Genomic DNA, 27,874 nt, shown 5'->3' with positions numbered 1-27,874 from the left:
TTATCATCTTCCTCTTTGTTTCTCTTTCCTTTTCTCTAACATCTACCATTTCAACCTCCTTTTTTTTGCCGAGTTGATTATAAACCCACAAAGGGAAGTAAATTTGACTTGAACGGTCTGCATGTGCATTTAGATTTCTCCTTCTACTGGCCATTTTCATCAACAACATCCCAAAACTATAAAACATTGGCTTTATAAGAAACACTACCAATGTCCATATAGAATAGCTCAAGTGCCATATATCCCAAGGTTTCTCTTACTACAGTCAATGATACTTTGCTGTGATTGGTGGATAAAGTCTTGCAAGTTTAAAGTAAAAAACTTTTGGAGTGAAACTTCGGTCTAGAAGAATGTTGTGAGGCTTGATGTCAAAGTGTAGAATTTGCATAACACAACCCCGATGAAGATACTCTATTCCTCTAGCTATGCCAAGAGAGATCTCATACATTTCTAATAATCAAGAGAATTTTCACCATCCTTATATAAAATGTGTTTATCCAAAGATCCATATGGCATAAAATCATAGATAAGAGCTTGTATGAAGTAATCGAAATGCAGAAGTTGCACCATGTTAATGTGGTGGACCCTTCCAATTGTGGCCATTTCGCTCATAATATCTTAGCCACTAGATTTTGATTTGTTCAAAATCTTAATAGCAACTTCATTGCCACTTCTAAGCATTTCTCTGTACACAAAACCATATCTCCCTTCACCTAACTTGTGTTTGGTGATCTTCTTGATGTCCGAGTAAGAGTGGCTTATAGGCAAAAATTCTTCGATGTTTGCGTCCATTGCTTGGTGTCTTTTGTTCCACTTATAGACTAGGAGTAGCAACACAAATGGAGCTCCGAGTATGAATTTTGCCGCTAGGAAGTGAGCTGCGAAGAAAATTAGATTACTGAAAAGTAGAGTCCGTTTTAATTTGTTACAAAGCACATACAAAGAATGTCTTTTTCACATTTTGCGTGACTTTCGTATATGCGAGGAAAACAGAATTATCCATACCGAAGACAAAGGCAACAAGGAACTTTATTCAATGCAACATTTAGCGCCGTACTCCCGGAAGAATTGTCTACACAAAACATGAGATTTCAACCAAAAAAAACATTAAGACATATAATCAGAAGTAGCTGAGTAATCAATGAAAGATACTTATAAGGAAATAAGTACTATTATCCTGATTAAGTAAATAATTAGTTATAAGTAAACGAAATTCGAAGCAAAGATGTTTTAAGGATAACAACCGATAAATAACTAATGTTACATTTGCATACTATCTTATTTATACGACAACAATCAATAGTCGTATATATTCAACAAATCTCTTGTCTTAATGTGAATAACTACATATATGTTATGATGTTTTTAAAATGAAATTTTCAGACTCCTTTTGCGACTTGCTAAATTATATCTAATTTGGAGCCAAAGATTGATCAAGTAGTGTTGCATCACATGTTATATGTTCTGTGAGCCGAAGGATTTTATCTAGAGAATTTTCAGGCCCCATCGCCACTTAAAATATCTAAATGTTTCACATATTTGGGTTGTGGGAATTAAAACTTTTTGTGATTATATTTGATCAACTTCTCAGGTAGGATTAACATACCCTGACCTTGGCAAGGAAACACACCATTAACTTTTTTGGTGGGCTTTCATTCTCCAATTTGTGAACTCTCGATGTAAAAGAAAAGTTAGCAGTTGAAAAAATCAGGTACTTTGAGCTAATATAAAAACTTTTAGAAGGAACTAAATGTAATTATCATATATTTTTTAAAAATTTGAGATGTTCAATGTTAAATTAGCAAAAACTTGATTTCAGTGGGTGCTATATTTCAAGTTTCAACTATCATAGTGTGAACAGGAATAAAATGCAATGCAATGTGATCGCTACCATCATTTCCCTCGGAGAACGACGAAATTCCTCTCTGTTATTCTCTGTTATGATCGTATTTCACATGAAACCAATATTTTGCATGTCATCTTAATTCCCTCGAGGGGCTAATTCGTTTTACAGACTTCCCTTGCATCAGTTACTTTGATTTTTGTACCAGTCATTCACAGTCCGTCGCTTAAGGCACAGAAGCTATAGCTAGAGCCCCATATTAGTATATTGATCGGGTAATTGAAGGGCATACTTACAGTAGTAGTAGGATATGCATCGTTTCCCTCGGTATTGGAAGCCTAAGAAGCAAAAGTGAAATGTTTTCTTCTGCGGCATCCAGCTGTGGAGATCAAACCCGTCGGCTATCGCGTTGTAAATGTCATTGTAGGAGATCGTACGATTCGCCGGGGACAATTCTGATCTTTTAGACCATAAAGAATTTGCTGCACGTGCTAATGGTGCAAAAATTCCCAGTATCCGATGCAATTGCATCGATGATGGCATATGAATAATACCCGTTTATAGCTATCCATGGTTCGGTGGCAATGTATAAAGGAGATATCACTTGCTTTGAGCAAGACGTTACGGTCACCATGGGTCTATTACTGATTTAGTACTGTTCATCTTTACTGAAGTTAGAGGGCCTTACCTGGTGGAGAGGAAGGGAGGAACAGTTGCTCATTTGCAGCTCGACAATGACCACTTCCATATGCCCAAAAATGGAACGGCTCTCATAATAGTGGATGACCAACGATTTCACATGATATCGGCCAGCGTGAAAAGATAATACAGTGCGGTTATCTTCACACGCTAACTCAAATCTCGAGTCGCTGCAACCTTTTGGGTCACCCTTCAAGCGAAAAGGGATAGTTTATGTTACGTAATTCATCACAAGATGAAGTGGTGCAAAAGTGATTTTTCTCTGCACTGCAACTCGTCCCAATTAGCAATACATGCATTATGAGAAGCAAAACATGGTACAAAGTATGGAGTCGAGAGAATTAATCATCTTTGCGCTGTTTGATATGATGCAATGAAAGTTTTAGCTAATTAGCAATGTGAGGGAGGCTCAATAGAGGGATGCATACTATGATTGAAGAGAGTTGGAGTCGTTGGTCATCAAAATGTCCAAGTCAACCAATAGAACAAAGTCAAGCGAAGAAAAATTAAAATACGTGGCCGGCTAAAGTTTCATTACATTAGTGGAAATTATGTAGAAATTGTTGTACTTGCAATAAAGCTAACATAACACGACCTCTGCTTAGTTTATGGATAGCTTTCACATTAATTAGGAAGGAAACTTCTCTGAAGTTTCTAGATTTTACGTTTTTTTGGCAAATTGATTCTCTCTAAAAAATCGATTTTAGTATTGTGAAAGTGAGTTTACATGAATATTTTGTATCCTAAATTGAATAAAAATACTTTTAAGTGAGGCATCTGGAGATGTATTTATTTCAATGCCAATATTTCATAAGTGTCACTTCCTCAAATTGTGAAGACAAAAGGGAAAAAAGACAGTAATTATAATGATTATAAAACTTTGTTCATCAAGTTCCGAGTAATTATAATGAAACTCAAACATGTCGTGGTCACCAAAACTAGTCTCAATCCTAGATTTGGCATTTCTGTTTGTTCTTCATGTCATAATCGACCCCATCGATCTTCTTTGAAGTTTGCAAGTCATTTATCTAGTGTATTGACAATTCAAAAATCTTGTCCAACCTTGTCCATTACTCATCGTTTTTCTCTGTTGATAAGCATATTGACGAGTCAATATACCCATTATTATATACCGGTCTTAATATACAAAACCATTACTAATAGTTAAAATGCATTCCACATTCAAATAGATCACCTATTGCAATCAACAATATTGGGCTAATTCCACTCAGCCATCTATGATTTTATGGTTTTCTTAATCAACCCTCAACAATATATTATGTCTTAGTCAGCATCCTATACTTTGGTTTTTAGTCTCCGTGTGATTAAAAAAAAAAAACCAGCATGGTCTTCTGATCTTGCATCCCATCAAACACCTTTCTCGAATCATGAAGCGATCCACTAGCTGCACACTTCAAGTACATGTCCACCAAGCTGCATCCAACACAGACATCCGAAGCCAATCTAGACTGTGTAACCCATGAACGCAATTGCACCCCAATTGACTGTTACTCCAACTCCGAACATGCCCACAAAACAACTGTGAGGGTAAATCTATCTGGCACGGGCCCACTCACCAGCATATCCAAAAACAAATCAATAGCTTTCTTTGGACACTCCAATTGAATACATCTTGTCATCATCAAAGTCCGAGCAACTAGATTCCTCTCGGGCATTTTGTCAAACACCTTTAAAGCTGAAACGAAATCAGCACTTCCCTTTTGCAATCATGTCAATCAATGCACACCCAACACAAACATCAGAATCGAGATACGCCGCTTTTTATTATAAACCTAGAAACTGTACCACCAATCGATGCATTCTTTAGAACTGAACAAGCCCGAATAACCGGGAAACAATAAACATTAGGGAGAACCATTTGGAAGTATATGAACGAAAGTATCAACCGCTTCAAACTCCATGTAACTATTGACATAGCATGAGATGATAGACTCCTAGAAACCAAGTCCCTTTTATTACCCATGTCCATTAATAGCCTCTCCGCCTCAGCCCAATCATTGGATTTTGAGTAGAGACTGATGAGCGAGTTGAGAATTACAAAGTTGGGCTCGAGCTTGGACGGAGTGAGCTCCCAATGGACGCGCCTCCTGACTGTGAACCTTCAGCAGCGAATGCAGGACATGAGGAGGAGAGAGAAGGTGAGGAGGTCGGGATGGGACCCATCACAAGACATGAGGTCGAGGTGGGAGATTGCTCCGTGGAAGTGGTCGACCTCAAGTGGGTGATCAGGTGGCGATCGAGCAGCGAGGGTGAGAGGTTTTGGCGGGAAGGGGAGAGCTTGATGTTGAATGGTGGAGAGGAGAGGAGAGAGAGAGAGAGAGAGAGAGAGAGAGGGAGAGACTCATTGGTCCACACAAGTCGAGCTTGGTCTATCATATCAGGAGTACTCAAGAAACAAGAAATGTAAACAGATAGCTAGGGGGCAATTCTTCTGCAAAACACAAGATCTAACAAACACTAAAATCATATAGGTTCACACATTACATGGTCAATTATGCTTCTAATGGAACTACGTTTATTTTGCATACGTTCAAACATGTAGGAAAAGAAAATCATACAATGCATGACTCCGTAATTTCATTGCTATTTTGAAATTGATCTCCTTCATAAATTGTTGGAGCACTTGATGTGGTTGAGAATGATTCGAGTTCTATTTCAGTGTCCATATCATCAACTGGCTTCTCGGATGGATACAGAAGCGGTTTTGGAGGCAGTCGCAGTTGATCAATATCTCCTTCAAGCATGTTGAGGACTCTGCTCATTGATGGTCGATCATTAGGGATTAACTGTATACACCAAAGGGCAACTACTACCATCTTCCTGGTTATCTCCCTTTCCCCTTCTACTTCTTCCATTTCAACCTCGTTTTCTTTGCTAAGTTGATCATAGACCCACAAAGGGAAATAAATTTGACTCGAACGCTCAACATTTGCCTTTACATTTTTCCTCCTACCTGCCATTTCCATCAGTAACATCCCGAAACTATAAACATCAGCTTTATACGAGACACCGCCAATGTCCTTGTAGAATAGCTCAGGAGCCATATATCCCAAGGTTCCTCTTGCAGCAGTCAACGACACTATGTCATGGTTCGCGGGAAAAAGTCTTGCAAGCCCGAAGTCAGAAACTTTCGGGGTGAAATTTTGATCTAGAAGAATATTGTGAGGCTTGATGTCAAAGTGTAGAATTTGCACGTCGCATCCCCGATGTAAATATTCTATCCCCCTAGCCACACCAAGAGAGATCTCATATATTTTCTTATAATCAAGAGAATCATTGCCATCTTTAGAGAAAATGTGCTTGTCCAAAGATCCATTTGACATGAAATCGTACACGAGAGCTTGCTTAGAGTCGTCAAAGCAAAAACCAACAAGTCCCACCACGTTAACATGGTGGATCCTTCCAATAGTAGCCACTTCGCTTATAAAATCTTGGCCATTAGATTTTGGTTTGTTCAAAATCTTAACAGCAACTTCATTACCACTTCTAAGTATTCCTTTGTACACAGAGCCATATCCTCCTTCACCTAATTTGTGTTTGAAATTTTTTGTGATTTTCTTGATGTTCGAGTAAGAGTACCTTATAGGCAAAAAGTTGTTATGAGCTCGTAGGAATTCTTCGATGTTTTCGTCCGTTGCTCGGTGCCTTCTCATCCACTTATAGACTAAAAATATCAACACACATGGAGCTCCGAGTATGAATTTTGCGGCGAGGAAGTGGGCTGTGGAGAAATTTGTCCACAGATTAGCGTAGCATAATGATTCTAATTACATATAGCAATTTCTTCTTTTTTGGTCAGGCTGCTGCTTAAGATCTTTATAGTTGTGAGGTGAAAAGGACTAACCATACCTAAGAAAAAGGGGAGATAAGGAAGTGCAAAGAGTGCGAGTGGCCCCACCATAGAATTATCTGTAGAAATCAAGAGAATTTGTTCGTGATGACTGAAAATGATTAATAAGCATTAACGAGTAATCAATGGAGACCTAAACTTATCATTTTAGCCGTCCAAATATAAAAATAATTCACGTTAACCCAAGTCAAAGATAAATTCATACAGTCACTGCAAAGTGCAAAGATAGACTTTTCTTAATTGAAAGTAGCAAGTGGAGAAGAATAGAATAAAGAAGAGTGATTCATTTTTGCTCTCTTATATAGCGCCTAGATCCAACTTTATTCCATTCACCTAGGAAATTAGGTTATCATAGCATGATCTTTCTTATCGAAGAAAGACGGTTCCGCTGTTGTTGTCCTAGATGTTTGAAGAATTACCAAAAAAGTTCTAAACCTATTGTACTTTTACTTATTCAATCCTAAATCTTTTAATTATATTAATTCAGTCCTAAACCTTTTTACGTTTTGCTAATTGAGTCCATCCGACCAATTTTGATCGGAAATCGGTAACGTGAATGACTTGGATAAATTTTAATCATATGTTATTTATTTTTTGAATTATTTAAATTTTTTCTTTGCTCTTTCCTTTTTTCTTCTCTATTCCTTCTTTACCTTGCGAGTGAGGCCAGCCTTGCTCGCTGCCGCGATGGTCTAGGCGAGGCCATCACGGTTGTGGGTGAGGGCTGCGACTCTCACCAGCGGCCGGGAAGGGCCCAACAACCCTCATCGGCCACAGTAAAAAAAGAAAAAAAAAAGGAAAAAAAAATTACTAAAATTTTTGAAATTTTTTTACAAAAAGTCTCCACTTCAACGCTAGCCATATCGCGTAGGACGGCTGATGTCCATGTTAACGATTTTCGACCAAAATTCGCTGTATGGATTTAATTGGTAAAACGTGAAAAGGTTTAGGACTCAATTGGCACAATTAAACGGTTTATGACTGAATTAGTAAAAGTGCAATAAGTTTATAATTTTTTTGCTAATTTTCCCACCAAATGATTAAATCCACCAATTACTCGTTTGTAATTCTGATTACAAACACCATTCAATATATACCCAATTTACTCTCCCGCATAATAATTACAACCACGTAAGTGATACGAGCTACTATCAAATTAAACATTTTTCCCAATCAAATATAAAGGAATCAAATCCAGAAAAGCTCCTTGGTTTGTAAAATAAAAAAGAGCAACGCATGCTGAATCTATTCAAAAAACCCATTAAAATATTTTAGTTAAGTGATGTGGCAATTTTTCTTATTGGGTATGTAAAGGAATTATTGACGCAATGTGTGGATCTCATATATTGCATATTCAATTGAAACGTGCCACGTCACTCGATGACTAAATTTTGGTAAGATCTAGTAATAGTAGAGCTAGCATTTAAGAAAAGGAGGAGGAGGAAGAAGAAACAAAGAAAGAAAGAAAAGCTTCAGGGAAAGTCGCTTACTGGAGTTATAATGACTGCACCTCTCCGTACGGTATCCGAAACCCAAGAAGCAAAGGCGAGGTTCTCCACTCCCAGAGTATTTGTTTTTTCCATAGGAGATATTGAATCCCGCGGCCATCACGCTGTGGAGGTCCTTGTATGATGATAAGCTCGCACGATCATACTGATCCCTTTCCCACCCCCAGAAATAGTCCCATGCCAATGCCATCATGGTTATAGTGCAAGAATCCTTGATGTCTGATGCTCTTAATCCATTAAACCCATAATTAGCGTATGAGTACACCTTCGTTTGGGGAAAATTTGGAGGCGTGCCGGCAGGGTATGCTCCCTCGATGCACGGTTTGGTATCAACATACCAAGTAGAAGGAATGGGCAGTGAGCACTTCACGAATACCACAAAGCCTCCGAAATAAGGATAGTAGGGAGAATTTCTACTGATGTTGGACCATGCCAATGAGTAACGAGGGAGGGACGAGCAATTACCTTCTTGCAGACCATCGTCAACTACTGTTGTGCGACCATGGAAGTTATCTTTGTCAAGATAGAAATCGTAATGGATCGACTTCACATAATATCTACCGTCTTGCAAATATAGAACAGTGCGGTTATTTTCACAAATTAGCTCATACTTAGAGTGGCCACAGCCTTTTGGATCACCTTTCAATCGGAAGGGATAGCTTATGTTACGGACCTCGCCACAAGATGAAGCAGCGCATAAGTGATTCTTCTTCGCACTGCAACTCGTCCCCAGTAGTAGCACGTGTAATATGAGCAAAAATACACGGCACATAAATAGGTAGCCGAGATAATTAATCATCTCTCCGCTGCTCTATGCGAGAAAGGAAGTTTTAGCTTAGAAATTGTGGAGGAGGCTCAACAAAGGGAGGGATTATATATGATCGAAAAGATCATTTGGGGGTCATCTGTCATTGAAATGTCCAAGTCAACAAGTAACACAAAGTCAAGTAAAAAAGTATAAATCGTGTGGACTAATATATGGATAGCTTTCACATTAATTAGGAAGGAAACTTCTCTGCAGTCTCAAAATTTGACAATTTTGATAAATTGATTCTCTCAAGGAATCAGCGTTAGTATGGAAAAATGAAGTATCTGTGTTGGAGTCGTCTTTTGAGAAGCCCAAGTCAAGCAAGGACACAGAGCCGTCCAAAGTGCAGAAAGTGGAGCCTCCTATGCAATGGAACGTCTGTGCCTCGGAGGAGAAGCAATTGCATGGACTGTACAACGTGTGGATCAATATCAACCATTAATTACGTGGGTTCCACTGTGAGGTCCACATCGTCATTGATTGAGATAATCTTAGTCTATATGATATATATATATATATCATAATATTTCAAGAGTAATTACAAGGCTCATGTTTTCCTCTCACAATCTTTCTGATTGGTAGACTTCAGAGATAGATATCACTCACGTTTTATTAAGTTGCTTTAACGCGTGGTTCCGCAACTTGTAACCCACCTTCGAGAAGAGTGATTGAAAATATGCGTGAAGTATTGAAATACACATAAGAATCAAAATAGACGACTGAAATTCTAAGTACCGTAAAGACTGGACCATGCATTTAAATAGATATGTTGTTTCAGACAATTGAGAAATCAGCCATTGTAAAAGCACGACTCAAAGTCGGGTCAAGGGATTGAAAGTCAGAAGTGGCATGCCATTCCACAGTTCCATGCTTGGAGTTTTGCAGAACTAGGGTAAATGCAGGAAGCTACACGTCGATGAAAGTGACGACAACGAATGAATGTAGGCGGAGTTTGGTATTATTTGATTTTAACGGAGTAAGAGTGCCCTCGGAGTTTGAAAACATTACATCTATGCCTTTGAATAACATAGCCATGAGGAATTCTACTAGAAAGCACTAGTACTACTACGAAAATAATGTAAAAGTCTAAGGGATTATGTAGTTAATGATGATGCTGCAATTTTACTACTTATATTTTGCATTTCATTTCTACAGGAGGAAAGATCCTGCACTAAATGATTCCGTAAGCTCGTTATAATACTCCAATAGATAACAGTCATGAATCATCGAGGAACTTGATGAAGATGAGAATGAATTTAGATATATTTGAGTCTCAACATCATCAATTGGTGTCTCTATTGGACACAAAAGCGGCTTTGGTGGCAATTGTACTTTATCCGCTTCCGCTCATTGCGGTCGATCATTAAGGTCCAATTGTATACACGAAAGAGTAACAATTATCATCTTCCTGTTGTCTCTCTATCCTCTTCTACGACATCCATCATTTCAACTTCCTTTTCTATGTTGAGTTCATCATGAACCCATAGAGAAAAATAAATTTGACTCGAACGCTCTGCATTTGAATTTAGATTTCTCCTCCTACTAGCCATTTTCATCAACAGCGTTTCAAAACTATAAACATTGGCTACCAATGTACTTATAAAATAGCTCAGGTGCCATATCTCATAAGGTTCCTCTTACAGCATATCATTTGCTATCCATTTACGAATTTATTGCTATTTGATTTCCTATCAAATAAATGTCCATCAAACAGAATTCGACCAATTTGCTGATCAAATGCCCCATGAAACCTTCTTGATATGACATCACGTGAAACTAGACTTGAAGCCACGCCATGTGTATTGTGGAGGTCCTATCGACATCTCTCAAGAAAATTGGTTAGATTGCAATTATAGTGCATCAATCGAAAGTAAATTGAAGATCATTGCATCAAGTGAATGGAACAAAAGTTCAGTGAGCTTGTACCGCCCATTCCGTAGAAAGAGCACCTGACAACCAAGCATAGTATCGTGTGTTTGATACAAAGAGCACCTGACAACCGGCTCTTATATCATTTGTTGGAAAGGAGTAGCAGAAACCCAATACTATCAATGCATTCTGTTGAACTTACATTTACTGAAAAATTTAAGTCAACTAGAATATATTAACTATTTCATACCACACCATTTTTTCAATGTGGGACTATTCTAATATCACTTGCACATACATCTCAACGATGAGCAGATTTCATATTTAAAAATGTTACAAAACTTTGGTTTATGATATGTAAAAGAAATAATGAGAGGTACGACTAAACAATAAGTTCAGGCAAATTCATCAATAATTTACATTTCTAAATTGAGAGGCCCCAAGTCCTTTTAATTTAAATCTTAGGCTAGAGGTGGAAGAGGGACTGGTTTACTCAGCTGAATCGGACCAGAACCCCGGCCAGGTAGCAACAGCCCACTCCTCATCAGGTAAATTGCTCTGAATAGGCCCCAGATCCCTGTCTCTTCCCTCCACATCAATCGATTAACTAGTGCCATATCAACAGGATGCAGCCTTGAATCGTTTAGTCCCTGGTACCCATGAAACTTGCCACGCCTTCGAACACTCGCCATTTCCTACTTCCCACCGACCTCCAGCTTTGACTACCCTTTTAAGAATGCTTAGCCATCCCCAGGAAGCTCTCTCTACCCCTTCTTAGCCTTCATAAATTCGCCTTCGGGGAAGTAGATATCTCTCAGCATTTGCACGCACAGATCCTCTGGATCCTCCGTGACTCTCCATGACAAACTTCTAGTGATTAAGCTATTAACGTCCTCGCACCACTCCCAGCGGAGAAAGAAGCACCCCCATAGAGTAAATTTGGGATGCCAAAACGGGGCTCCGCAGGATCAGGATTCCGACTGAAGCTCCATTTCGGAGGAGAAATTAATCGACAAAAAGAAAGGAAAAAAAAAAAAGAAAGCAATAAATAATATTATTAAGATGATGGTACCAGGAACATTAATTCGGTTTTAGTCCTTTCGGAGGAGAAATTAATCGAGCTCAGAAACGAAAAATCTCATTCAAGTCGAGAACAAAAACCAGAGAACCTGCTGAGCTGGAGGCAGGAGTATACTCGCTCGAGGAAAAGCATTTGGAGGAGGGGGGAGGTCGCAAGACAAAACGGAAAAAAGAAGAAAGAAAAAAGTTGAATCCTACCATTCGGAATCGTGGATTTTTTTTTCTTGAATCGTCCTTAGTTCTGCAAGTAGAGGCGGCTGGTCGCCATTGTCGGTCATTATTAGAGTTGCAAGCCATAGAGTAAAGGATGAAGAGCGGATCCGTTCACACCGCCGAGACGTGAACCTGAAAAGCCCCTCGTTTGGAAGACTTTTCTGATCTTGGAGTCCTCGCAGTCGTCTCGAGACGACGTCCGATGTCACCAATCTCTACTTCACGGTCGCGTCGGACCTGCCCTGTTTCGCTCTGCTCTTTCGCCGAAAATTTTGAATTGTCTCGTCCTCGGCGAAGTCTCTGTCACTTGCGCTCGTACTCACCGGAGACGCCTCCAGAGCTTTCTATCGTTGTTGGTTCGACCGCGATTCTTGACCGGGAAACACATCTTCCAGGTGAGATTTAGATTTCATGTCTCGGTCACTTGGTAAGCGAAAATAGAGACTGATATTGACCTCACTGTTTGCCTGGAAATTATCTGGGATTAAAGTAATTTTCGTTGTTGAAGATGAAATTTCGATGAAACGTTACTTAGAAAGGCATGTAGGGTCAATCCTCTGAGACGCACGCCATGCGTTTGATGAAATGCCGACACCAGATTTGCATAAATTTGTCAACGAATTTTCGATTAATCTGACTGGGTTTCAGTATGTCTCGTGCGATGGATGTTTCTAATTAACTTTTGAGCTCAATTTCTGCTATATTTCATTATGGCCGAATAAAAACTGAACAACCTATTTTCTTGTTTTTTTTTTCTGTGGATTGTTCTCGTGGTGATTACCGGTGAGAAAACGACAGGAGTGTCAGTCCTACCGAGATATCCATGTCGGTTTGTTTCTCCAACTCATGCCCCCCATAGCTTTTGCCGTTCTGTGATTGCGAATATGTGATGGCCAGTGGCCGAAAATGGTGAACGATGCTGGTTCCGGGTGGACGATGACCGGCGACGGTCTTTGTTAGTAAGGGGGTAGAAGTGGGGATTAATGGCGGTGACCGTAGATGGGGGTCGGAGGCGAAGGTCCAGCGTGGCTGAAGAAGACGACGGTGAAGTGTCGGTGAAATGGCCGAAAAGACAAAAGCAAATTGGGCTCGTTCAGGCATAGTGAACTGTTCGGGCTTTATGTTTGATTGGGCCTTAGAAAGTTCGGGCCTAATTTGAATTTTTAATTGGCTTGTTTGGGCCTTAGAAAGTTCGGGCCTAATCTTTGCTTTGTGTCCCAGACCCTTTGAACCAGATCTAGTCCTCACAGGCGGGCGGGGTCCAGCGGCCGACCCTAAGTCCCTATTTTCGGAATAATAATAAAAATATTAAAATACTAAAAAAATTAGAAAATAGCTTAGAGATAGGTCTTAATTTGGTTGTGTGACTTTAGTACTAGATTTAGTTTAGTATTAGCTTAGTTAGCATAACTTTTTAATTTAGGGGTTTTAGTAATTACTGTGACATAGCTTTGGTCTTAATTCTTTAGGAGAAGATGTGACTTGATTTGAATTTACCTCATGTGAATCATGTCCTGGGGCTTATAACATGGCCATGTATATTCTTCGCCCGACGAGTATCGATTTTTCATTTCCCGAACCTTTACTTAGATGTTTTTAATTCTTGGGCGTTTAATTCTCGCACTTTTAAAACGTTCGTTATTCTTTCTTTTTAGTATGGTTAGGGTTAGTTTAGGGTCATAATAAACCTTACAAGAACACTTGCGTGGACACTTAGTGGACAAGAACCTTAGGATTCATAACTTTGTAAAAAGACTGCCTAAACACCTTAGTTGACAAAATAATCAGGTTTAGGTATCGAAATGGTACTAGTTAGATAACTAGTGTAATCAAGTTCACGATCTTAGATCTCTTATACCTCACTTGGTTTCTAGCCGACCTTAATAGGTTAATGTTGACTTCTCATTTAAAATTCTTATATGGTTAATCAAATATAAAATTGAATATCCCAATATTGCACGAGGTAAGAATTTGGGAGAGCTCGCGCTCATAATTGATGAACCATTTCGATCGTCTTATGGGTAATGCCTCTAAACCTGTCAAAATATCCCCAACCTTGTCATCGGAAGTGTTGCAACATACAACAATTGTCCTGAGGCTCTACCAAAACTTTTCAAGTCAATTCTTCAAAAACATGCGGTTACTAGGAGTTGCTTCCATGAAAAAAAGGGCTTAGTCAGCAAAAAGGAGAGGGGTAAGCACAGGACCTTGTTCCTGCAGTGGCTCTCTTGTACAGCATTTTAACAAAACATCAGCCACTAAAATGAATAGAAAAAGGGGTAGCGATCGCGTCTAATACCTCTAGATCTGGCTATACTTCCAACTGTTCCACATAATTTGATGCTATAAAAAAAAACAGAACACGAGCACACACACAACATTTTATCCATTCTATCCATACATCACTAGAGCCCATTTTCCTTAAAGGGATATGTTCACTAGAAGTCCTAAAACTTATCACGAAAGTGTAATTGAGTTCTAAAATTTGCAAAAAGTGCAATCAATTCATAAAACTTGTCAAATTAGTTTAATCGAGTCCTAAAGTTAACACCATCCAATTTGACTAACGAAAAATGTTGACGTGGCTTTTTTTATTATTTTATCCTACATGGCGATGATGTGGCTTTATTATTATTATTTTAATATTAAATTTATTTAAATTATATTTACAAAATAAGCCAAATTTAAATAATAAAAAAAAAGTTGGAGGAGGAGGAGGACAGGCGGGGAGGGAGGGCTTGCCCTCCCCGCCGCCGCCCCACCATCGTCGGGAGGGGCAGGCGAGACAAGGGGGACGGCAAGTGGGGGTCGTTGGACGGCAGGCTAAGGCCTGCAGGCCCTCACCTAGATCTGGGCGAGGGTTGTCGGCCCTCCCGTAGATCAAGCGAGGGTCGCCGGCCCTCACCCAGACTTGGCCGAGGACGCTCGACTAGGTTTGACCCTCGCCCGAGCTGGGAGAGGGCCGCGAATCTGGACGAGGGCTCGTAGGCCCTCGCCTGCCGTCCCCCACCCTCGCCGGCCCCTCCTGGCGATGGTGGAGTGGCAATGGTGGCAGGGAGGGCAAGCCCTCCCTCCCCGCCGGTCCTCCTCCCTTTTTTTTTATTTTTTTTTTAAATTTGCTTATTTTTATATTTAATTTAAATAAAATTAGTATTAAAAATTAAATTTGGGCATGGTTTAATATTCAATCCTCCCAATAGCTCTGTTAGGTTATAGTAGATGTAAATTTAAGATGTACTTTTTTTTTAATTAACAGTTACGAATGATTGAAGAAATAAAACAAAAAACGATGTGGCATTTTAGCCTCTTAAAACTGACGAAATTGATGAAGGATACAAGTACATTAAAGTTGCAAGTTTCAAGACTCAAATTCACGAAATGGAAGTTGTAAAATTAAAATGTATTACAATAACAAGTTTTAGAACTTGCACCGCAATTGTCTCAATAGCTTTTGAAATTTTAAATTAGAGCTAACGCAACCTTGAAGACCATATGATAGCCCCTTCAATATTTTCTCAAAAAATTTGATCAATTTCCGATCAAAGTAAATCTATTGCAAGAAAAGAAAAATTTGTTGCGATTGCGGAATAAAAGTTGAATTTCGGTGAATCCAAATGCAATATCCACAAATAAAAACCACTTGCGGACTACGTGTCATGCAAGGAAAGAAGAGGGATTCATACTGGAGTCAAAGAGGAAACTCGCAAGTATATGTAAGGTAGCATGTATCGCAGTCTTCTTTGGTGAATATTCTACATAAAACCAGTGGTTTGGTTAAGGGATGATTAACTGGATTAGTTAGAATTCACATAAGACGAACATGTAGAGAACGCTTCCCAAAGAAGGTTATTATATGAACCTACACATGCGTCCCATCTGGGGTCCAAGCTTAAGAAGGGTTACAATATGGACCACCCATGGACATGGTTTTCTTAATGAACAAGATGGTATATCAAATTATAGTGAAGTTAAAAGTAATTCACGTAAATTCTAAATCAAATAAAGTTTTTGTTAATCAGACAGGAGAGATGAAAAAGTTCATCAAATTAAACTAATAAAGCATGGCCTAATATAAGAAGAAACAAAGAAAATTTCGTAGAATTACTCGTCAATAATTTCATGTTAAAACGGAATATGAGTTCCTTCCAATATAGACTTCATAGAATTGTTTCATCTAGGACCTTCTTCCTTTCCACTTTAATAAAAGTTGTTTCTCGCATAGACATATGTGTCTACTTTGTAAAACGTATATATGGATATTTTCTCTGAAAATAAATTCATAAGTCGTTGATTATGCCTGTAGTAATTAAGTAGCAAGATCGTGTATTATAATTAGCTTTTTAATTGGAATTACCCTACATTACGTAATGAGGGAGGAAAATCCTCAATGTCTGTCCCTTTCCCCACCGTTTTTGTATTTGCTTTCTAACCAATATCTGTAACCTCTTGAAGGAGGATGCAAGAAAGTGAAACTATATATGAAGTACAACAATACAACAGTAACCTAGGAGCTAGAAGAAGACAAAATGTAATCACTGGCAAGCTAAACGAGCTCTACTCCCTCCCAACATAATACTATATTGTGGGGAACAAAGCTTTTCCAATCAAATTGTGCATGGTGCTCTAAACATCATTGCTATCTCCAAATGGAAAACTAGCTGAAATTATGGGAGCGCTTGATAAAGTTGAGAATGTTTCTAATTCCATCTCGGCTTTGTCATCGTCAACTGTCTCATCTGGTGGGTAAATAAATGGTTTTGGAGGCATTTGAATATTACCAATATCTCCTTCAAGCATTTCTAAGACTTTGTTCATTGGGGGCCGATGGTCAGGAATTAACTGTATACACCAAAGTGCAACTATTATCATCTTTTTTGTCACAATCCTTTCCTCTTCTACAACTTCTTCCATTTCAACACTTTCTCCTTCATTGACTTGATCGTATACCCACAGTGGAAAATAAATTTGGCTTGAGTGTTCCGCTTTCGCATTTACATTTTTCCTTCTACCTGCCATTTCCATAAGCAACATCCCGAAGCTATAGACGTCCGCTTTATAAGATACACCGCCAATGTTTTTGTAGAACAACTCTGGTGCCATATATCCCAAGGTTCCTCTTGCAGCAGTCACTGAGACTATGCTATGATCAATAGGATAAAGTTTCGCGAGTCCGAAATCAGAAACTTTCGGAGTGAAATTCTTGTCTAAAAGAATGTTGTGAGGTTTAATATCAAAGTGTAGTATTTGCATGTCACAACCCCGATGTAAATATTCAATCCCCTTCGCCACTCCAAGGGCGATCTCATATATTTTCTTGTAATCAAGAAACTTATCACCTTCCTCAGTGAAAATGTGCTTATCTAAAGATCCATTTGACATGAAATCATACACGAGAGCTTGTTTCGAGCCTTCAAAGCAAAAACCGATGAGTTGCACTACATTAACATGGTGAATTCTTCCAATGGTAGCCACTTCACTAATAAAATCTTGGCCATGGGCCTTGGACTTCTTCAAAATCTTGATGGCCACTTCATTGCCACTTCTGAGCGTTCCTTTGTATACGGAACCAAATCCCCCTTCACCTAGTTTGTGCTTAAAATTTCTGGTGATCTTCTTAATATTCGAGTAAGAGTACCTTATGGGCAAAAAGTTGTTATGAGCTTGCAAAAATTCTTCGATGTTCTTATCATTTGCCAAGTGCCTTCTTCTATACTTGTATATTAGAAATATCGTGACAAATGGCATCCCGATTACGAACTTTGCTACACAAAAAAGCACTGAAGAAAATTTTGATAGGTTAGAATATATATATTTTTTAATAATTATTGTAAGAATAAATAATTGCGGCTTACCTAATAATATTGTAAAATCCCAAGTAGCCCAAAATGCAATATCATCGAGGACACCTGTGGAAGGAATGAATGGTGTGAAAAGGAATTCAAGGAAAAGAAGTTTGTGAAGCAGAAGTCACGAGGAAACAGAGTAGTAACAAGCTACTCTGTACAAGTTGAATCTTGTCGGAAAAAATACGAGAAGTGGGATGCATGCATTTGCAAATAACTGGAAATAATAAGTTTTGTTTTTTACGTAGATGATAGACAATACAAGAAACTCCTTTCGCTTTGTTAGCGGTCAACAAATCTAGAGAAATAGTGCTTTTCATTTTTAATGAATAATTTTGTTCCTCCTATTGAGACATGACCACAAAAGTGTCTCTTGGATTATTAGTAGAGTGACTAATTAAAGAACTAATTAAGAAAATAGAAAAATGTAAATTCTATGCCAACAAAAAACTAGTCATGTGGTTGGTCACGCAAGAATCTTTTTTTTTTTTTTACAGTGGGAGATTTAGCCCTTTTGTGGAAAGAATTTATAATCTAGACACATTTACATTGACGTACACTATCATGTCTATTTTGTCATAATTTTCTTGGATATGAGATATTCCTTTCATTTTCCAGTTTTGAAGAGAACGTAGCAAGTGAAAGAGTACTGAATCGTGCAAAATTACAGTGAAAGTTCATTGCCGATGGGTACTTACCGCCATCGTAGTAGTTGGATCCGCAAACCTAACCTCCGGTGTAGCTATTGAATAAGCGACGTGAATAAAAGTGGTTATAGAAATGAAAGGAGCCATACAAATCAAAGTAGCAAAAGAAAGTTTTCTTCTCTGGAACATGAACATGGTAGCGGCCAACAAATCCATTGGCCATGATGCTATGGATTAGCTCGTAGTTGTAGAAGCTACTGTTAATGTGTTCTCCAACCCCAAAATAATCTGTCCATGTCCACCTGCTAATGTTGCAAAAATCCCTAAGATCCGATGCTTTTGGATTGAGTAAAGCATACAAGCTCCAATTTGATGACGTGTTGGAAGAATACGACCCCTTAATGCATGGACTTGTAGCGATGTAAAATGGAGAACTAATTGGCTTTGAGCAGTTCACAATGACCAATGTACTTTGGTTATAATAAGTGCTATTGAGCCTATTCCCCAACAGTGCATTACGAGGGAGAGACGAGCAATTATCCTTTTGCAGCCCGTCGTCGACATATCTAACTTGTCTAGTGGAATAATTGATAGACACTACATAAAATCGGCTATCTAATATATACCTAATAGTGTGATTATTTTCACAAGCTAGCTTGTGATATGAGTCACCGCATCCTTTCGGGACACTCTTCAATTGAAACGGGTAGCTTATATTGCGAATATCACCACAGGATGAAGCGACGCACTGTTGGTTACTCGGCTCAACATAGTTAGTCATCGCCAGAAATTGGGCAAGAATGAGTAGCAACACCTGACAGGTATTCATGGAGCCGAGAGCCATTAATCACGCCTCTGTTTGTCTTTGGGCAAATAGAAATTGGTAAAGAGGTTGCTTGGCGTGGGGGGGCGTGCGGGGCGGAGAGGCGCAATATGAAAAAGATTGAAAAGAGATGGGACGACCCTTGTTTGATTGGAGACTGGGGGAGTCGGCTGGTCTGATAGAGAAGCCCAAGTCAGTCAGCGCAACAAATGGATGCAAAGTCAAGAAATTACAGAGGTGGACCCAAACTGAGATTCGTTCCATTATTTGAGACCCCTCTTTAACCACAAACAATAACTCAGTGGCATCTATAAAAGTTACACCCACAAAGAATTCAAAGGATCTCCTTTCATATCTGATCTTTCTTTTGTCCACTTTTAATCGCCAATGTTCTTCCACTGTCTCCGCGTGATTGTTGGGTCTCCACCACATCCCATCAACAAACAAATCCATCTCTCTCTCTCCCCCGCCCAATCACTTTAGCTTCTGTTACACAAATCCATCTTCTTAATTTCTTCTTCCTTTTTTTCCTCCTCCCTCTTTCTTTCCATCTTCTTTCTTCACCGCCCGGGTCACGATCAAAGGAAAAATGGATGTATAGCTTTGAGGCAAAAGATTAAAATAAAAAATAAGTAAAAAACTAGCTTGCCTCGAAATTCTTTGTTCGGTCGTCCGCACTTAATCACTTTATATGCACTCCATACTTGCTAAGTCAAGTTTCACGAACCTCAGACATAATTCGATTGTGAATTTTTAAAAAATATTTTGGGGTAAAATTTATTAAAATTTTTTACTTTCCCTAAATCTTTTCTTTTTATTTTCAGAAAATTTTTATGAAATTTTTTAAAATTTTTCAATTTCGAATTTTGCAAATTTTTATGGGTTTTACGAGTTTTTCGATTTTTATGGATTTTCTGAGAATTTTTCTGATTTTTCTGAAATTTTTCTAATTTTTATGAATTTTCGAATTTTTTAATTTATTCTAAACCATTTTGTGAATTTTTATTTTGATTTTTTGGGGAAAATTTTATTAAAATTTTTTACTTTCCCAAAATCTGTCTCTTTTTATTTTCCAGGACTTTTTATGAATTTTTTTAAATTTTTTAAATTTCAGAATTTTGCAAATTTTTATGGGTTTTACTGAGTTTTCCTGATTTTTATGGATTTTCTTAGATTTTTCTGATTTTTATGAATTTTGGAATTTTTTAATTTTTTAATTTTTTTATGAATTTTTTTATTATTCTGTCGGGAATGAATGGACCGGTCTTTGAGATGGTCTATGACGACGGAGGATGGAGGAGGAGGGGCGAGGCCGCGGCGAGGGACCGGACCTTTCTATTTCTTTTTTGTTTTAGGAACAAAGAAGTGAAAAAAATCTAGCTTGGTAATTGTGGTGGATGCTCAACAAGGAGATGGTTTATATAATAGAATAGAGGGTTAAACGTTACCAAACGCGCCCTTAGCTTCTGATACACAAATCTATCTTGTTAATTTCTTTTTCGTCCTTTTTTCCTCTGCCCTTCTCCTTTCCATCTTCTTTCTTCGCCGTCCGGGTCACGATCAAAGGAAAAATGGATGTACAGTTTTGAGGGAAAATATCAAAAATAAAAAGTAAGCTTGCCTCAAAACTCAAAAGTACTGCTTCTCCATCTTCTTTGAACCATTTCCGTTCGGTCGTCGGCACGTAATCACTTTATGTGTACTCCATACTTGCTAAATCAAGTCACGAACTTCAAACATAATTCAAAATTTTACATGGTCAGATTTTTTCATGAAAAAAATATAAAAGAAAATACAAGAGATGTATCCCATGTGATATAATGCACAAGATTTTGAAGTGACAATGAGTTCTAATGAATTTTTAAATCATATAGAGCCTTTACATTTTCTTTATTAAAGTTTTGTCGCCCTAATGATTGACGGGACATCACATGGGGGATAACTTTCTTAGCTAGAATTAGAAAGGACAAATACTTTTAAAATTATTGAAGACAAAAGCAACCCCGATAGCTTTTCTTGTGGATTGGAGATTAGTAGTAAAACATGCAACATGAGCATAAATACACGGTACATCAAATATGGAGCCGAGAGAATTGATCATCTCTCCACTGTTTGGTGCAAGAATGGAAGTTTTAGCTTGGTAATTGTGGTGGAGGCTCAATAAAGGGATGGTTTATATAATAGAATAGATCAGTTGATCTATCATTAAAATATCCAAGTCAACCCGTCACACAAAGTCAAGTCAAGAAAAGCAACTTGTGTGGGACCAAGCAATGGGTTCCATCGGTGGAAATTATGAAGAGACTGTTGTCCACGCAGTCCAGCAAACATAACCCGGTGGTGGTGGATTAATCTGTAGATAGCTTTCACGTTAATTAGGAAGGAAACTTCTCTGCGGTTTCTAAATTTGACAGTTTTGGCAGATTTATTCTCTCTAGGAATCGGCTTTAGTGTGCGAAAATGAAGTATATGTGTTGGAGTCGTCTTTTGAGAAGCCCAAGTCAAGCAATGACACAGAGCCATCCAAAGTGAAGAAAGTGGAGCTTCCGATGTCATGGAACGTCTGTGGCCCAAGGGAGAAAGAATTGCTTGGACCATACGGCAAGTGAATTGATACCATATCAACGGTTAATTATGTGGGTTTCATTACGAGATCCACATCGTCATTGATCGAGATGGTCTTGATCCATATAGCCTATAGATTATATAATTTTTTTTTATTCGATCATACAATTAAGTAAGTTTTTGGTATTTTTTAAAAGTAATTACAAGGGCCATGTTTTCCTCTCACTATCTTTCTAATTGGTGGGTTTCGGATGTGGATATCACTCACATGCGGGTGATATTCATAACTTATAGCCAACAATTCAGAAAGGTGATAGGAGGAGGCTTGCTTTGGAGGAAAATATTAATCTAATTACAATTTGATTATTGAAATACACATAAAAATCAAAATAGACGGCTGATATTACAAATACTGGAAATTTTATTTTTAAAGTATGTAATTTTTTTTGAAAAGCCTAAGCAACGTCACAACCAGAGAAGATAGATATTTGTTCCTCGTATGACACATGCATTTCCCGTTTCAAGGAAATTCTCATTAGAAAAATGAGTTCTCTTTTTCCCCTAGGCAACATGCGGTCAACATCGTATACAGAGAAAAGTCTCATTGTTGCTATGTGATGGGAATGTCTTGTTAATATTCTATTCTGTCGATCCTCCAAATTTAATTTACAAATAAACAAGAGGAATGGCTTGGTTCCCGTCAAAATCATGATTAGTGGGTGTTCTTGATTTGCTTAAAGTACAATTAATTAAGGTCTAAAATTTTTCAAAAATTACAATCAAATACTAAAAATTGTCAAATTAGTGTGATGGACGACTTCTGTTAGCTCCACTAAATTTGGGTGATGGAAAATGTTAAAGTGGAATTTCCTTCTATATTTCAAGCACACTAGGGCGCGACATCAAAAGATAAACCCAAAATTAAAAAAAAGCCAAAAATTAAGGGGAAAAAAGAGATAATTTCCTCTGGATGAAGCGATGCATCGCCGATTACTCGGCACGGCATTGCTAGTCATCGCTTCCAATAGAACAAGCATGAGTGGCAACACTTGATGCATATTCATGGAGCTGAGAACATTAATCAGGTTTTTTTTTTTTTTGTCTTTGGGCAAAGAGAAATCGGCAAAGAATTGCTGAGTATATGTGTGGAGGATGCACAACATAAAAAGATTGAAAAGAGATTGGACGATCCTTGTTTGATTGGAGACTTGGAGTCGCCTTGTCCTATATAGAAAAGCCCAAATCAGTCGACGTAACAAATGCATGCAAGGTCAAGAAATTAAAGAGGCGGACCCAAACTGAAGTTTCATTATCAGCGGAGTCGTCTCCAATCCTAATTGAGAAAACTCAGAAAGATATTTTTTCTCGTTTGATCATTCTTTGTCCTCTTATATCTCCACGCTTCTTTCGCTCTGTCCACGGGATAGTTAGGTACACATACCATCAACAAACACATCCATCTCTCTCTCCCCATTACTTCCTTCTTCACGGCACAATCTCTTTCTTCTTATTTATTTCTTCATTTTTTCCATCTTCTTTCTTCACCACAGGAGTCAAGATCAAAGGCAAAACCACTATCACCACCAAGCCGTGTGCATCCGTCATGCCTAGCCACGCTGCTGTCTAATGTAAAAAAGTATATATTACCAGAGAATCAACGACAAACAATAAAAAAAAATCAGAGATGTAAATTTTTCAGTCCGAGTGTGAGTATTGATACCAACTCCACGAGAATAGCCAGTTGCCAAATAAATCCACTATGAATATGGAGAATACATAGTTTAGAATCATTAAATCACTTAAGTGTTTCCCGATCCTAAGCAAAACACACAGTTTTATCTCATAATCTCTCACTCATAAAACTCACAGAAAATATTCTAACACTCCTCTTGTTTGCTTTAGTGTGTAATAATTGAATAGAATTTCCTTTTTGTATGTTTTTATGTAACTTGCCAACTCAAACTATGTTCTTCCTTTTTGTGTCTTTAGTCCAAGATCAACCTTCACCAAATTTTTCGACTCCATTAAGGTGCGAATGATAATAATTCTATTTCTATGTTTGTTTATTTTTCTGTTCTCGGGAACAAATATTGGAATAGAAATCCGTTTGGTAAAGCAATTTCATTTTTTTATTTTTTGGAACAAATTTTTAGTCCAAAAATAGGTTTTGAATAGAAATGAGAAGTAAACATTTTATACTTTTCTATTTCCAGAACAAAAAGACAAATAAAAATACTTCCGCTCGCTCGCTTTCGCCTCCTGCCTCCCACCGCCCATCGTATGCGATTGCCACCTGCCGCCACCCCCCACCGGCCGACCACCGGCCGACCGCTGCCCCTTGCTTGTTGCCCGCCGACCCTTGCCACCGCCTGTCGATGAATGGAAAAGAGTGTAAGAGGGTGAAATTTTGTGTCATTGTCAAACGCATATATCTGTTCAGAAACTCATCCAAGAAATAGAAATAAAAAAATCTATTTCTAGTAGAAAATCTTTTCTGAAACAGATTAGTTATCATTTGTGTCCTAAATTTGCTTGAAGATAAAATCCTAGTCATCCAAAATACAAGCTACACTTCTATCAAGTTGAGTAACATATACAAGCTCAAACTCGAGACATTATTTAACAATTCTTTACTTAGTTCAATTTTTATAGCCAAGTCGTAGTACTCATCATCTAATGTGGCTGTAAGGACCCGGGGTCTACACTGTGTAATATTGTCCGCTTTGGGCCCACTGACCCTCACGGCTTTAAAACGCGTTACACAAGGGTTAGGGGCCAAGCCTTATAAACTCACCAAGATCTCACTCCCTAAGCAATGTGGGACAAGAGCAATGCAATCCCTTGCCATCCTAGAAGCCTGCCGGAAGCCGCTCCTTGTCCAGGCCCTCGGACCCCGGCGACCACTCCCCGCCCTCGTCGGACCGGGTCGTTACATTCTCCCCTCCTTTGAGCACAGCGTCCTCGCTGTGGTCCCACACGCAGACGGGAGTCGGCTCTGATACCATTTGTAAGGACCTCGGCCCCACCACGCTTCCGCTGCGTCACTCATTGTGTAATATTGTCCGCTTTAGACACTAAGTCCTCACGATTTTAAAACGCGTTACACAGAGTAGAGAACCCAAGCCTTATAAACTAGCCCGGGACTCCCCCCCTAAGCGATGTGGAACAAGAGATATGCCCCCCCTTGCCATCCTAGAAGCCTGCCAGGAGCCACTCCTTGCCCAGGCCCTCTGGCCCCGGCGACCACTCCCCGCCCTCGTCGGATTGGGTAGTTACATTCTCCCCTCCTTCGAGCATAGCGTCCTCGCTATGGTCCCACATGCGGTCGGGAGTCAGCTCTGATACCATTTGTAACGACCTGGGTCCCACTCGCAAGATATTGTCCGCTTTGGACACTAAGTCCTCACGGTTTTGTTCCTCCGAGGGCAGCCCATACTACCCCCAGAAAATGCCTCTTGCAAGTTAAGGCTTCCCAAGATTTGTAAGGACCTCGGCCCCACCACCCTTCCGCTGCGCCACTCCTTGTGTAATATTGTCCGCTTTGGATACTAAGTCCTCACGGTTTTAAAACGTGTTTTAAAGCCGTGAGGGTCAGTGGGCCCAAAGCGGACAATATTACACAGTGTAGACCCCGGATCCTTACAGTGGCTCTCCCAAAAGCCCATCGAATGCTCAACTATCATAGACATCTATCAAGTTCACGCTGAGCTCGAACTTGTCTAGAGGAATTATCTCAGTCAACATGTCCAATTATCCGCAGCAAGAGGCTTTTTCACAGTCCCAACCTCTCCTGACATGTTATTTTTTATGTAGAGATGTCTATCACCAATTAACTCAATTCTCTAGTGATATCTTGAGCTTCCACTAAACACCACACAACCTAATGTCTAATGATTCGTGACTCGTCATTCTTTTAAGTATCCAATACTTTATAGTGAAGCGAAGAACACACTAGTCTCAAAAGGATCATTAATATCCACTCAATGATCCATCAACCGGGAACAATTTAAAGATTCGGTCTATCTGTGAATCTGTCACACATATTCTTAACGTCTCAAGAATAGGTCCAATCACAACTGATCTTATGGAATCATTCATATATTTAAATAATTAGACAAATGAATGAAAACGTCCTTGTCATTAAATAAATAATGTAATTGAAAGTACAACTTAAATCCCTAACATGTAACTATTACATAGTAACTTTAGGGCATACATCTAACACTAATAACTTTAAAAATCATACAGAGCCTTTACATTTTCTTTATTAAAAGTTTTGTCACCCTACTGATTGTCGGGACACGATACGGGGATAAGTTTCTTAGCTAGAATCAAAAGGGACAAATACTTTAAAAATTGTTGAAGATAAAAGCAACCCCGATAGCCTTTCATGTTGATTGGAGATTAATAGTAGAATAACACGGTACATCAATATGGCGCCGAGAGAATTGATCATCTCTCCACTGTTTGATGCAAGAATGGAAGTTTTAGCTTGGTAATTGTGGTGGAGGCTCAATAAAGGGATGGTTTATATAATAGAATAGATCAGTTGGGGTTCATCTATCATTAAAACGTCCAAGTCAACCCGTCACACAAAGTCAAGTCAAGAAAAGCAACTTGCGTGGACCAAGCAAAGGGTTCCATCGGTGGAAATTATGAAGAGATTGTTGTCCACGCAGTCCAGCGAACATAACCCCGTGGTGGATTAATCTGTAGATAGCTTTCACATTAATTAGGAAGGAAACTTCTCTGCGATTTCTAAATTTGACAGTTTTGGCAGATTTATTCTCTCTAGGAATCGGCTTTAGTGTGCGAAAATGAAGTATATGTGTTGGAGTCATCTTTTGAGAAGCCCAAGTCAAGCAATGACACAGAGCCATCCATAGTGAAGAAAGTGGAGCTTCCGATGTCATGGACCGTCTGTGGCCGAAGGGAGAAAGAATTGCTTGGACCATACGGCAAGTGAATTGATACCATATCAACGGTTAATTATGTGGATTTCATTACGAGGTCCACATCGTCATTGATCGAGATGGTCTTCATCCATATAGGCTATAGATTAGATAAATTTTTTTATTCGATTGTACAATTAAATAAGTTTTTGGTATTTTTTAAAAGTAATTACAAGGGCCCTGTTTTCCTCTCACTATCTTTCTAATTGGTGGGTTTCGAATATAGATATCACTCGCATGCGGATGATGTCCATAACTTGTAATCAACAATTCAGAAAGGTGATAGGAGGAGGCTTGCTTTGGAGGAAACTATTAATCTAATTACAATTTGATTATTGAAATACACATAAAAATCAAAATAGACGGCTGAAATTACAAATACTGGAAATTTTATTTTTAAAGTATATAATTTTTTTTCAAAAAGCCTAAGCAACGTCACAACCAGAGAAGATAGATATTTGTTCCTCGTATGGCACACGCATTTCCCGTTTCAAGGAAAATTCTCATTAGAAAAATGAGTTCTCTTTTTCCCCTAGGCAACATGTGGTCAACATCGTATACAGAGAAAAGTTTCATTGTTGCTATGTGATGGGAATGTCTTGTTAATATTCTATTCTGTCGATCCTCCAAATTTAATTTACAAATAAACATGAGGAATGGCTTAGTTCCCGTCAAAAGCATGATTAGTGGGTGTTCTTGATTTGCTTAAAGTACAATTAATTAAGGTCTAAAATTTTCAAAAATTACAATTAAATTCTAAAAATTATCAAATTAGTGTGATTGACGACTTCTGTTAGCTACACCAAATTTGGGTTATGAAAAATGTTGATGTGATATTTCTTTTTATATTTCGAGGACACTTGGGCGCGATATAAAAAGATAAACCCAAATTTAAAAAGAAATAAAGCCAAAAATTAAGGGGAAAAAAGAGATAATTTTCTCAGGACGAAATTTTTAAAATATATATATGCAAGAAAACTTGGTTTGGCTATGAAAATAGATTAGCGGTGTGAGGTTGATTAAGTCGCTAACTAAGGAGATTTGTTGTCGTGTGGCCTTTTGCGCAAAGGAGACTTGTTGTGGGCCGGCCTTTATTTTTTATTTTATTTTATTGGGGGTGACCTCTTTACTTTGTTGAACTTTACGCAAAAGA

At 38.5% G+C, this 27,874-nt stretch overlaps 3 protein-coding genes and 1 long non-coding RNA gene across 4 annotated transcripts; all 4 read right to left on the bottom strand.

Annotated features, from left to right (window-relative positions):
• Positions 1-362: 362 nt before the first annotated feature.
• On the bottom strand, positions 363-2,329 carry LOC130135330 (uncharacterized). Its single transcript, XR_008814753.1, has 3 exons — positions 2,140-2,329; positions 1,006-1,072; positions 363-878 (listed from the first exon to the last, which is right to left on the bottom strand). It is a non-coding gene; the product is annotated as an uncharacterized LOC130135330 (long non-coding RNA).
• A 2,640-nt stretch (positions 2,330-4,969) lies between these two features.
• LOC115686063 (PR5-like receptor kinase) lies at positions 4,970-8,750 on the bottom strand. Its single transcript, XM_030611249.2, has 3 exons — positions 7,904-8,750; positions 6,413-6,472; positions 4,970-6,284 (listed from the first exon to the last, which is right to left on the bottom strand). Exons 1-3 carry the CDS (start codon positions 8,718-8,720, stop codon positions 5,116-5,118), a joined length of 2,046 nt encoding a protein of 681 aa, XP_030467109.2. The 5' UTR covers positions 8,721-8,750; the 3' UTR covers positions 4,970-5,115.
• A 6,910-nt stretch (positions 8,751-15,660) lies between these two features.
• LOC115686066 (rust resistance kinase Lr10-like) lies at positions 15,661-18,518 on the bottom strand. The gene is made up of 3 exons (XM_056304145.1): positions 18,433-18,518; positions 17,744-17,797; positions 15,661-17,668 (listed from the first exon to the last, which is right to left on the bottom strand). Exon 3 carries the CDS (start codon positions 17,634-17,636, stop codon positions 16,515-16,517), a length of 1,122 nt encoding a protein of 373 aa, XP_056160120.1. The 5' UTR covers positions 17,637-17,668; positions 17,744-17,797; positions 18,433-18,518; the 3' UTR covers positions 15,661-16,514.
• LOC115668651 (uncharacterized) lies at positions 18,212-19,333 on the bottom strand. The gene has a single exon (XM_030590063.2). It carries the CDS (start codon positions 19,223-19,225, stop codon positions 18,461-18,463), a length of 765 nt encoding a protein of 254 aa, XP_030445923.1. The 5' UTR covers positions 19,226-19,333; the 3' UTR covers positions 18,212-18,460.
• Between the last annotated feature and the right edge of the window lie 8,541 nt (positions 19,334-27,874).

Source organism: Syzygium oleosum, unplaced genomic scaffold (genome assembly GCF_021117445.2).
Source record: "Syzygium oleosum isolate NSW1041296 unplaced genomic scaffold, Sole_v2.1 Sole_v2.31, whole genome shotgun sequence".
Lineage (NCBI taxonomy): Eukaryota > Viridiplantae > Streptophyta > Magnoliopsida > Myrtales > Myrtaceae > Syzygium > Syzygium oleosum.
The sequence above is the reverse complement of the archived record's forward strand: the minus strand, read 5'-3'. Positions and strand labels throughout refer to the sequence as shown.